The following is a 12,203-nucleotide window of genomic DNA, read 5'->3' as shown; positions in this document are numbered from 1 at the left end:
TGGCATTGTCTCCTTGGTCATTAAAACGAGAAATGTATTAAGAATTTACATGTAAATGAACTTCTTGGTAAATTTGATCTTGAATCAATTAACACGTGCGAATCTTGCTTACTAGGCCTTTCTCCAAAAAAGGCGAAAGGGCAAGTGACTTATTAGGCCTTATACACACTGATGTATGTGGACTTATGAGTACTTGTGCAAGAAACGATTATTCTTACTTTATCACGTTTACTGATGATTACAGTAGATACGGTTATGTCTACTTGATGAGACATAAGTCTGAATCCTTTGAGAAGTTCAATGAATTCAAGACTGAAGTAGAAAATCAATTAAACACAAGTATTAAGGTCTTACGAGTTGGTTATTCGACTAACCCCTGTTTTGAAACGATGAGAAGAAGCGAGCAAATTGCAAGTAGACAGCTTGAGGCACCCACTAGTGGAAAATATAGAATCAGGATCGGTTATATACGCATATTAGTATCGGAATATAACCGATCCTGATGAAGGTGATACTGATACTATCAAGATCGACTTTTTAATTTTTAACCAACCGATCTTAATAGGCACTTATCGGATCGGTTATATCTGAGAACTGATCCTAATAATTAGTATCATTTTTAATTAAACCGATCCCCTGTTTTTTAATACCAATTAAAAAAATAATTAGTATCATTTTTAATTAAACCCGATCCAGATTCTTCTTTATTAGTATCAGTTTTAATTAAAAAACCAAATCCGATCCAGATGTTACACTATCGAGATCGGTTGTACATAACAACCGATCCAGATAGTAACTATTAGGATCGGTTGTTTAATATAATCAATCCTAATTCAAAAAAAAAACTTTTAGGTTCAGTTATTAAAAAATAACTGATCCTAAAAGTTTTTTTTTCAGATCCTAATTCTAAAAAAAAAAAAACTTTTCGGATCGGTTATTAAAAAATAACCGAACCTAAAAGTTTTTTCTTTTTTTTTAGAATTAGGATCGGTTATTTTAAACAGCCGATCCTAATAGTAGTAATCTGGATCGGTTGTTTAAAATAACTGATCCTGATGTTTTATTGAAGCTAAAAAAAATATTTTTATTTATTTGACCAGCTTCCATATATATTTTGCTGGCCAGCATCCAAATTTTTTTTTTTTTGCACAGTAAGAAGCAATAATCAAATATCATATAGACATCCTAAATTAAATATCATACACATCTTAAATTATTACAAAAAATTCATGTTCATGCAAAGTTTACCTAAACTAAAGCTTTAGAAATAACCAAAATGTGAACTCTCTATCAACAAAAATTAATTAGTTTTGCATCGCTAAAGAGCAGAGTGAATTAGTCATCACTGCTTATCCCTACAAGAAGATAACACCAGAAAAAAGGAAAACAAATCATCAAAGTGAATTTCTCGTACGACCCTTGAAAAAATTCCATAATTTTGGCACCAAAAACACAAATATCAAATAAATTTCAGAACCTGTCCTTGCCGAAAATAAGCCTTAGCATGACCCTCCCTCTCACGAATTGCAAAATCAGTATCTAATAGAGCACCATTGAAATCCCCTAACTTCAATTTGCAAGCCTGGAAAAATACCAACAAGGTAACGTTCAAAAAAAAATTTGCAAATGGAAGACAAAATTAACATCAAAGCTCTTAAATCACATGCAAATCCACTTTGTTAATAAACCTAAAATTAATAGTAAAGCTTACTGAGCAGAGAGGGTGAGGTGAGAGGGAGAGCAGCTTTGAGAGGGAGAGACGGAGACAGAGAGAGAGAAACACGGAGGAGAGGGAGAGACGGAGATAGAGAAAGAGAGAGACACGGAGGAGAGGGAGAGAGAGAGAGAGGGATGAGTTGAGACTCAAATATTTTGGCTAAGTACAGAGGCGCGAAACGAAAATAAAGGGATGAGTTGAGACTCAAATATTTTGGATAAGTACAGAGGTGCGAAATGAAAATAAATCCTAGCGCTACATAAGCATTAGGATCGGTTCTCTCTAAAAACCGATCCTGATAGTATTAGGATCAGTTCTCTCTAAACAACCGATCCTAATTCTAAAAAAAAAAAAAATTTAGGATCGGTTATTTTTTAATAACCGATCCTAAAAGTTTTTTTTTTAAAAATTAGAATTAGGATCTGAAAAAAATAATAGTCATTGAAAGTGGGATCATTAGAGGACTAATTACTCTTAAGTAATATGAATAGGTGGTTTACATTTAGAGGCCTAATTTTAAATGTTAAACTGACATGATTATAATCTGCATTTGATAAAATAATTAAGGCTTGAATTCCTTATTCTATTTGGACATACCGACCACCGATCAGCTTTAACTTCTCTCGAAGTGAAAGTGAACCCAATAATTAAAACCGTCTACTCATCCTTATTTTTTTTCACGTTACAATTTATATTTTCTATTTCACATGCATGTTGTGTTTCCAGTCATAATATTAGTGTCTTAATTTTTCCCACAGGTTTATATCTGTATTAACATGATTAATTATAACAATAATAAATGAGGAGGGATACAATTGCACCATTTTATGGTAACACACCTTATTGACACCATATGTTTATAAGCTATTTTTGCGATTTCAAAGGCCAAACTGTCAATTCGAACCGTTCAATATGATCTCTATATTAAAATGTGATTGGAGTCCAAATTTTACATTTATGCAAAAACGCTGTTGAAAGTCTTCTTCCTCGACAATCACCATACTAAAATGGACATGTGTATTTTTAGTAGTTATGTATTATTTTTATTTAAAATCACAATGACAATTCAATACAATAAGTTAATAATTAATTTTCATTATTTGTAATTTTCAATTTTTTTATGTATTTAGCTTTATATGTACTGTAGATTTTACTTCATTTTTTTATGGTTGTTTTTGTTTATAATAAAAGTTCTGATATTTGTTTTTTAAAATTATGTCTGAGATGTTGTTCTTTTTATTAGATAATTTTTTATGGATTATATTTGTTACGGAGAATTTTCTATTGAGAATATATGCATTGTTTTGCTGATAAATTAACTTCATTAAAACAACAAAAATAGTATATTACAACAAAAAAAAGATCGCCAACTAAACCACATAACACTATTATCAACCAAATGCATCACTACAAATTAAAATAAGAATGAACAACATAATATATTACCTTTTTTATGTTCTAATTTACCTTATAAGTTATAAGTTAATTTCTAATATAATATATTACCTTCTTTATGTTCTAATTTATAAGATAAATTTTATGAAATAATTTATTAGATAATTATAAGGTTATTTATTAAAATAATTTATAAATAATGTTAAAATAAATTTTAAGATAATATAATTTACAAAATAATTTTTAGGAAGTAATCTTGTTTAATAATTTTATTAGAATAACATATTAAAACAATTTACAAAATAAATTTTTATATGTAATTTACTTTTATAACATGAAAAGAAAATTTGAAAGAAAAATAACATCTGGATCAGTTCTTTATATAATAACCGATTCAGATAACTATCAGGATCGGTTCTCTCTAAACAACCGATCCTAATTCTAAAAAAAAAAACTTTTAGGATCGGTTATTAAAAAATAACCAATCCTAAATTTTTTTTTTTAAGATCCTAATTCTAAAAAAAAAAAAAAAAAAATAAAACCTTTAGAATTAGGATCTGAAAAAAAAAATTTTAGGATCGGTTATTTTTTAATAACCGATCCTAAAAGTTTTCTTTTTTTAAATTAGAATAAGGATCTGAAAAAAAAAATAGTCACTGACAGTGGGATCATTAGAGGACTATTTACTCTTAAGCAACATGAATAGGTGGTTTACATTTAGAGGCCATACAAAATAAATTTTTATATGTAATTTACTTTTATAACATGAAAAGAAAATTTGAAAGAAAAATAACATCTGGATCGGTTATTTATATAATAACTGATCCAGATAACTATCTGGATCGGTTTTTAACAGAGAACCGATCCAGATAGTTATCTGGATCGGTTGTTTAGACAGAACCGATCCAGATACTTTAAAAAAAAAATTCTTCTAATTAATTTTATTATTTGTTTATTGGATTAAAAATATTAAAAATAAATAAATATCTGACTTTTTATATACTTATTTGATGTTACAAATTTTTGTAGCTTATATTTAATAAGATAATTTATTAAAAAAAATAACTCATCTTTTAGGAACAATTTATAAGATACAATAACTTATAAATTTCTAATATAATATATTACCTTCTTTATGTTCTAATTTATAAGATAAATTTTATGAAATAATTTATTAGATAATTATAAGGTTATTTATTAAAATAATTTATGACTTGCTTAAGAAATATTAATACTTTCGGAACCAATATTATGACATGCTTTAGAAATATTAAAATTTTGGTACATGTAACATGAAAAAAAAAAATTATGACATACCAATATTATGACTTGCTTAAGAAATATTAATACTTTAGAAACCAATATTATGACATGCTTTAGAAATATTAAAATTTTGTTACATGTAACATAAAAAAAAAATAAGATACTAAATTACATATAACATGAAAAAAATTAAGTTACAAGAAAACCTACTAACATGAATTACATATTAGGATCGGTTGTTTATAAATAACCAATCCTGATACTACCAGGATCGGTTTTTCTAAACAACTGATCATAATAGTTCAACTATTAGGATCAGTTTTTTCTAAGAACCGATCCTGATACTATCAAGATCACTTGTTCTAAACAACTAATCCTAATAGTTCAACTATTAGGATCGGTTTTTTCTAATAGTTGAACTATTAGGATCAGTTGTTTAGAACAACTGATCCTGATTGTATCAGGATCAAATTTTATAAAAAACAGATCCTGATAGTATCAGGATCAAATTTTATAAAAAACTGATCCTGATAGTTCACAAATTAGGATCGGTTCACTAAAAAACCCGATCTGATTAGTTTTTAGGATCAGTTTTGTTCAGAAAACTGATCCAGATAGGTATTAGTATCAGTTGTTTCATATAGCCGATCCATCTAGCCGATCCAGATAGTATCAGATTTTTCAGAAAACTGATCCTGATTCATATTTTTCCACTAGTGACCCAAGTCTGTCACCTCGCAAGAGGACAAGGTATGAACTATAACACTCTACTAGATTATATGTGTAGTATGATCCATAAATTGCGTGTGATTTATTGCATGTTTATAATAAGATCGCGTGTAACGCTTAGTAAAATTTTAATATTGTAAAATATAACTTCTAACTTGCACCGTATCCAACACAACTGGCCTTAAACAAATGCATTATGTACACCTCGAGAACTGTATTAATTTGAGTTGATGTAATGAATACATATAAATGAGCAATTGGTGTGCACGATAATCTAAATATCTTGTGGTCAACTATTTTAATTAAACAAATTAAAATCAATATGCACATCTGCTCTGCCTTGAACTATTCTCTTCATGCGATTGTTTGGTTTCTTGAATCTCGGATCTTTTGTCACGCAACACGTGTGCAATATAGTGTACAAATGAGTGAATTTCTAAAAGGGATACTAAAAATCTGTGCACCATGAATTTTAAAACCATTGATCTGTCCGGAGCTGCACAACACTAGAGCTTTCAATTGTACCTAACAAATTCATAGGATTTGTAGATTTATATGTTTAAATTTTATTGGAAAAATATGTAAGCAATATTGAAATGTAAAAAGGTAGATATTAGAATTTTAACATTTTAGATGGATAATATAATATAATATTTAGAGACTATTTCAAAATACTTAATTTTGAAATGTTTGATACACGAAATACGTAATTTAGAGATCAAAATTACTGTATACAAAATTCATAACAGTAGAGCTACCGTTGCTAACTTATGGGTCCACTGGACCATGTTTTGTTTCATATTTTGGTCAACTTGTTAAGAGTGATGGAATTGCATAAATTAAAGCTGCATGTGTCACATTGTATATTACTCTGTTAATTAAAAAAAATATATTGATCCATTGTATTGACCAATATGTGTTATGCATAGAATTTCTCTCTATTTATTCATCTGAAAGTTGAGGAAACGCAAGAGCAGTGCCCATAGCTAATTATCTCAAAAAAGAATGGAACTCTTACTTAGTTTGTTGTTCATTGCACTAACCATCTCCCTTCTCTTTGCCATCTCTAAGTTATTTTCATCCTCACACAATGCTCCCCTACCGCCAGGCCCCACCCCATTACCAATAATCGGAAACATACTAGACTTGGATGACCAACCACACCGTTCATTCGCTCGTCTCGCAAAGGTCTATGGCCCTATCATGTCTCTCAAACTTGGTCTTACCACAACCATTGTTGTCTCCTCAGCTGAGGTTGCACGTGAAGTCCTACAAACTAAGGATAAATTTTTCTCTGCCCGACCAGTACTCGACGCAATCCGCACTGGCAACAACCATGATGCAAATTGGCTCTTTTTTCTTCCTAGCACGTCTCCTTTATGGAGCCGCAATCGTGCAATTTGGGCCACTAATCTCTTTTCGGTACTTAGCCTTAAGAAAACTGAAGAGATTAGGGCACAAAAGGCACATGATATTATAAACATTTTTCATAAAAAAGCAGGCTATCCTATATGTATTGGCGAGATACTTTTTGCCGGACTGCTTAATATGATGTCAAATGTACTATTCTCACAAGATATGCTTGATATCAAATCCGAGTCACGGCAAGAGTTCACTGAGTTGTTGAAGGAACACTTGAACGAACTTGCAAAACCTAACGTCTCTGATTTGTTTCCTTTTCTAAGGTTTCTTGATCTTCAACGTAGAAGGCATAATGCTACAGGCCACAGCAGACGACTTCATAGGTTCTTTTCTGTTATTATAGATGCTCGCTTACAGCACCGGGCCAGAAATGGAAATTACTATGCTGATTTCTTAGATTTCTTGCTCGATATGCTTACAGAATCAAAGATAACTCATCAAGAAATTGCAATGCATCTTATGGTAATTTATCTCATTTGTTTCAACACCGAGTGTATTTATTTCAGAGATTAACAGCATGTCACTATGGGTATTTTTCACAGCATTCTCAGAAAGCTAGAAGTTCTAATTTGTTTATCAAAATAGTAATAATTAGTTACAAATTTATTTTATTTTTTTTAATTGAAAGTCAGATTTGGACAAAAAGAAAGGATGGCCAATTGCTAAAAAGATATTCACATAGAAGTAAATATAGCATAATTTAGTTAGTATGGAACTAATTTTTCCGTGAACTAGAATGCTAACCAGACTTATGTAGGCAAAAGACAGAACCCCTCATGCCCTATAGCAGTATCTGGTATCAGTTGTTCCATAACTGACATTGCCAACAACATGACAATTTACATATTCTGTGCAAAAACTTCCATACAAAATGCATTCATAACAGGTTAATATTTCCGTCATCAGGAACTTGTAGTGGCTTCAAGTGAAACAACCTCAAGTACAATTGAATGGGCAATGAGTGAACTTCTCCACGACCCAGTTGCCATGGCAAAAGCTCAAGCCGAAGTGCGGAATGCTATTGCATCACGATCTTTGAGGGACTCAGATATAATGAATCTTCCATACCTCCAAGCAGTAATTAAAGAGGTAATGAGATTACATCCAGCAGGGACAATACTCGTTCACAAGGCCATGATAGATGGATTGGACCTCAGTGGCTATAGAGTGCCGAAAGGAACGTCAGTGTTTGTAAACACATGGGCTATCGGACGGGACCCGCAATTTTGGAATGAACCGGATGTGTTTAGACCAGAGAGATTTTTGGAGAAAAAAATCAGCTTTTATGGGAAAGATTTTGAGTTCATCCCGTTTGGATCCGGGAAGAAAAGTTGTCCCGGGTTGCCATATGCTGCAAGGGTACTACCTTTTCTACTGGCCTTGATGCTTGCGGATTTTGATTGGAGGCTTCCAGATGGGATGGAACACAAAGATATAGATATGTCAGACAAGTTTACGAGCGCGCTTAAGATGGTGGTTCCCCTTTGTGTAGTGCCCATTCCAATAAATACTTGAAGTATGTTGTATTACCGATCTTTAAAATTATTCTATTACTTTTGTTTGAAACTTTTAGTTTGTTCCGAAAATAGTATTTATGTATGGAGCAATTTGTGAGTTTGAATTGGTTGATCAGTATTATATACTGATCAAGTGTCCACAGGTTATAGTGGGAGTGATAATATTGCATTACTATTGTACACTATATTTGTTTTTAATTCCTAATCAATTTGTGGGATGGAGATGACATTGTTTTTAGTATACATTAAGGTTTTATATTTACTAAACGAGAAAAAATACCGTTGCAATTTGTTTTTTCTTTTTGTTATTTTTCATAAATATACCTCTAGTTTAATCTTATGTACATGATAAAAAGGGTCATAACTCAATAACTCAATAAGACATGAGAAAGAGACGTACCATCTGTAAGCATCTTATGATCGCACAAGTATGAAACATGTGTATTACTCCTTTAAATAGCGGCAGCACATTTATGGACCTAGCTAGAAGTAACAAACTCAACGGTTACATGATACACACCTCAACATCAGACTGCTTATTTGTTTCAAACTGCGTAAACCATAATTAGATTAAACTCAACAGTTTACGCAATAGCCCATTTTGTAGGTTTACAGTTCTGTCACCATCTGCATGCTATTGGCGTTTATAGCCCTAATACAACACTCCAATAGAAGGTGTTTGGAGCACTCTAATAGTGTCTCGAGATGACAAGATAATAGGGCCATTACAACGCTAATACAACACACCAATTGAAGTTGTTTGAAGCACTCTAGTTGTGTCTCCAGATGGCAAGATAATAGGGCATTTATAACCCGAATACAACACTCCAATTAAATGTATTTGGAGCACTCTAGTAGTGTATATACATTGCAAGATAATAGAGCATTTACAACCCTAATACAACAATCAAATTAAATTTATTTGGAGCACTCCAGTAGTATATATATATAACAAGTTAATAGGGTATTTACAACTCTAATACAACAATCCAATTGAAGGTCGTTAGGGCACTCTAGTAGTGTCTCTATAATGCAAGATAATAGGGTATTTACAATCCTAATACAACACTCCAATTGAAGGTATTTGGAGCACTCTAGTAGTGTCTCTATATTGCAAGCTAATAGGGTATTTACAACCCTAAAATAATACTCCAATTGAAGGTGATTGGAGCACTCTAGTAGTGACTGTATTTGACAATATAAAAGGACATTTATAAACCAAATATAACATTCCAATTGAAGGTGTTTCGAGAGCTCTAGTAGTGTGTCTATATTGCTAGCTAATTGGGAATTTACAACCCGAATACAATACCCGAATTGAAGGTGTTTGGAGCACTCTTGTAGTGACTCTATATGGCAATATAACAAGGGTTTAGGGTTGTTTGGAGCACTCTAGTAGTGTCTCCAGGTGGCAAGATAATAGGGCATTTACAACGCTAATAAAACACTCCAACTGAAGGTGTTTAGAGCACTCTAGTAGTGGCTCCATATGAAAAGATAAGAGGGTGTTTACATTCCTAATACAATGAAGATATCTCGAACACTCTTGTCGTGTTTATATATGACAAGATAATAGGGCATTTACAACCCTAATACACCACCGGAATTGAAGGTGTTTGGAGCACACTAGTTGTGTCTCGATATGACAAGATAAAAGGCCGTATACAACCCTAATACAACACTCCAATTGATGGTACTTGGGGCACTCTAGTACTGTTTCTATACGACAAGATAGTTGGGCATATACAACCCTAATACAACACTCCAATTGAAGGTGTCTGGAGCACTCTTGTCATGTTTATATATGGCAAGATTACAGGGCCTTTTCAACCCTAATACAAGACTTCAATTGAAGGTGTTTGGAGCACTCCAGTAGTGTCTCCATATGACTAGATAAAAGATCGTTTACAGCCCTAATATAACACTCCAATTGAAGGTGGTTGGAGCACACTAGTAATGTCTCTATATGACAAGATAAAAGTGTGTTTACTGCCCTAATACAACACTCCAATTGAGGTGTTTGGCACACTCTAATAGTGTCTCCAGATGACAAGATAATAGGGCTTTCACAACGCTAATGCAACACACCAATTGAACTTGTTTGGAGCACTCTATTTGTGTCTCCAGATGATAAGATAATGGGGCATTTACAACCCTAATACAACACTCTAATTAAAAGTATTTGGATCACTCTAGTAGTGTATATATATGGAAAGATAATAGAGTATTTACAACCCTCATACAACACTCCAATTGAAGGTGTTTGGAGCACTATAGTAGTTACTCTATATGGCAAGATAATAGGGCATTTATAACCCAAATACGACACTCCAATTGAAGGTGTTTGGAGCACTCTAGTAGTGTCTCTATATTGTAAGCTAATAGGGTATTTACAACCCTACAACAATACTCTAATTGAAGGTGATTGGAGCACCTCTAGTAGTAACTCTATATGACAATATAACAGGGCATTTATAACCCAAATACAACACTCCAATTAAAGGTGTTTGGAGCGCTCTAGTATTGTGTCTATATTGCTAGCCAATTGGGAATTTACAACCCTAATACAATACCCAAATTGAAGGTGTTTGGAGCACTCTAGTAGTGACTCTATATGGTAATACAACAGGGTTTAGAATTTAGGGTTTTTTCGAGCACTCTAGTAGTGTCTCGAGATGGCAAGGTAATAGGGCATTTAGAAACCTAATAAAACACTCCAATTGAGGATATTTGGAGCACTCTCATAGTGTTTCTACATGGCAAGATAATAGGGCACTTACATACCTAATAAAATACTCCAATTAAAGGTGTTTAGAGCACTCTAATAGTGACTATAAATAGCAAGATAGTAGGGTATTTACAATCCTAATACAATACTCCAATTGATGGTGTTTGGAGCACTCTTGTAGTTTCTCCATATGACAAGATAGAAGGGCATTTACAATCCTAATACAATGAAGGTGTCTGGAACACTATTGTCGTGTTTATATATGACAAGATAATAGGGCATTTACAATCCTAATACACCACTCCAATTAAAAGTGTTTGTAGCACTCTAGTAGTGTCTCCATATGACAAGATAATTGAGCATTTACAACCGTAATACAACACTCCAATTGAAGGTGGTTGGAGCACTCTAGTAGTGACTCTATATAGCAAGATAATAGGGTATTTACAACCCTAATATAACACTCCAATTAAGGGTGTTTAGAGCACTCTAGTAGTGTCTCCATATGATATGATAAAATGGCGTTTACAACCCTAAAATATAGAACTTTATTTTTATGCATTTCAAATATATGACGTGTGTGAGATATATTTTCCACTTGTCATCTTATAAACTTGTATATATTGATATATATGTGTAGATATAAAAGTTGTATAGGAGAGAGTTCATTCGAGTCGATATCTCGCAACCTCAACACTCTTTTAGCCATTAGGAGTGTGTGTGTGTGTGTGGGTGTGTATAGTAAGTCTAACCATACATTGCAATGTGTAAGCATTTTTGTACATTAGACTATAAATCACGGGATTCAAAGTCTAAATAACCGATCCAAACTGTTCATCTTGTTCTCCATATTAATATGTATTTGGAGACCAAATTTTATATTTTTTAAAATGTTTTTACTATTTATTGATCTACTTTGAAAATCGCTAATCCGACGATGCCTTTTGATTTTACTATTACCGTTGGATCAGTGATTTTCAAAGTGGCTTTAGAAATAGTAAAATGTTTCCAAAAAATGTAAAATTTGGTCTCCAAACACATTAATATGGAGAACAAGATGAACGGTTTGGATCAATCATTTGAACTTTGAATCCGGTGATTTATGGTCCAATGCACAAAAATGCCTATGCATTGCAATGCCTATATATATATGGGTCCGGCTAATTTGCTGTCGGCAACATTTTAGCTGGAGGTGCTGCCGCCCTTTTTTATTTTTTTGATGTCCAAACAATAAATCCAAACCGTTAGATGTTTAATCTATATATAATCTACTTGGAGACCAAATTTTACATTTTTTGGAATTTTTTTACTATTTATTAATCTGGTTTGAAAACTGCTGATTTCAGTAAATTTCTGCAGCATTGAAATCAGCAGTTTTCAAACCAGCTTAATAAATAGTAAAAAAATTCCAAAAAATGTAAAATTTTGTCTC

General features: G+C 32.4%; 1 protein-coding gene across 1 annotated transcript; it reads left to right on the top strand.

Annotated features, from left to right (window-relative positions):
* The first annotated feature begins 6,048 nt into the window (after positions 1 to 6,048).
* LOC144548766 (cytochrome P450 76M5-like) lies at positions 6,049 to 8,331 on the top strand. Its single transcript, XM_078297479.1, has 2 exons — positions 6,049 to 6,988; positions 7,433 to 8,331. Exons 1-2 carry the CDS (start codon positions 6,110 to 6,112, stop codon positions 8,039 to 8,041), a joined length of 1,488 nt encoding a protein of 495 aa, XP_078153605.1. The 5' UTR covers positions 6,049 to 6,109; the 3' UTR covers positions 8,042 to 8,331.
* The last annotated feature ends 3,872 nt before the right edge of the window (positions 8,332 to 12,203 follow it).

The sequence above is a fragment of the Carex rostrata genome, chromosome 34 (assembly GCF_964058835.1).
Source record: "Carex rostrata chromosome 34, lpCarRost1.2, whole genome shotgun sequence".
In the NCBI taxonomy this organism is placed as follows: domain Eukaryota; kingdom Viridiplantae; phylum Streptophyta; class Magnoliopsida; order Poales; family Cyperaceae; genus Carex; species Carex rostrata.
This window is presented reverse-complemented; position numbering and strand designations above follow the sequence as displayed.

Excerpts from the sequence above, each read along its gene's own strand:
- LOC144548766 (XM_078297479.1), top strand. The coding sequence starts at position 6,110 with ATGGAACTCTTACTTAGTTTGTTGTTCATTGCACTAACCATCTCCCTT. Across the intron at positions 6,989-7,432 it reads AAATTGCAATGCATCTTATG|GAACTTGTAGTGGCTTCAAG; the intron begins GTAATTTATCTC and ends TTCCGTCATCAG.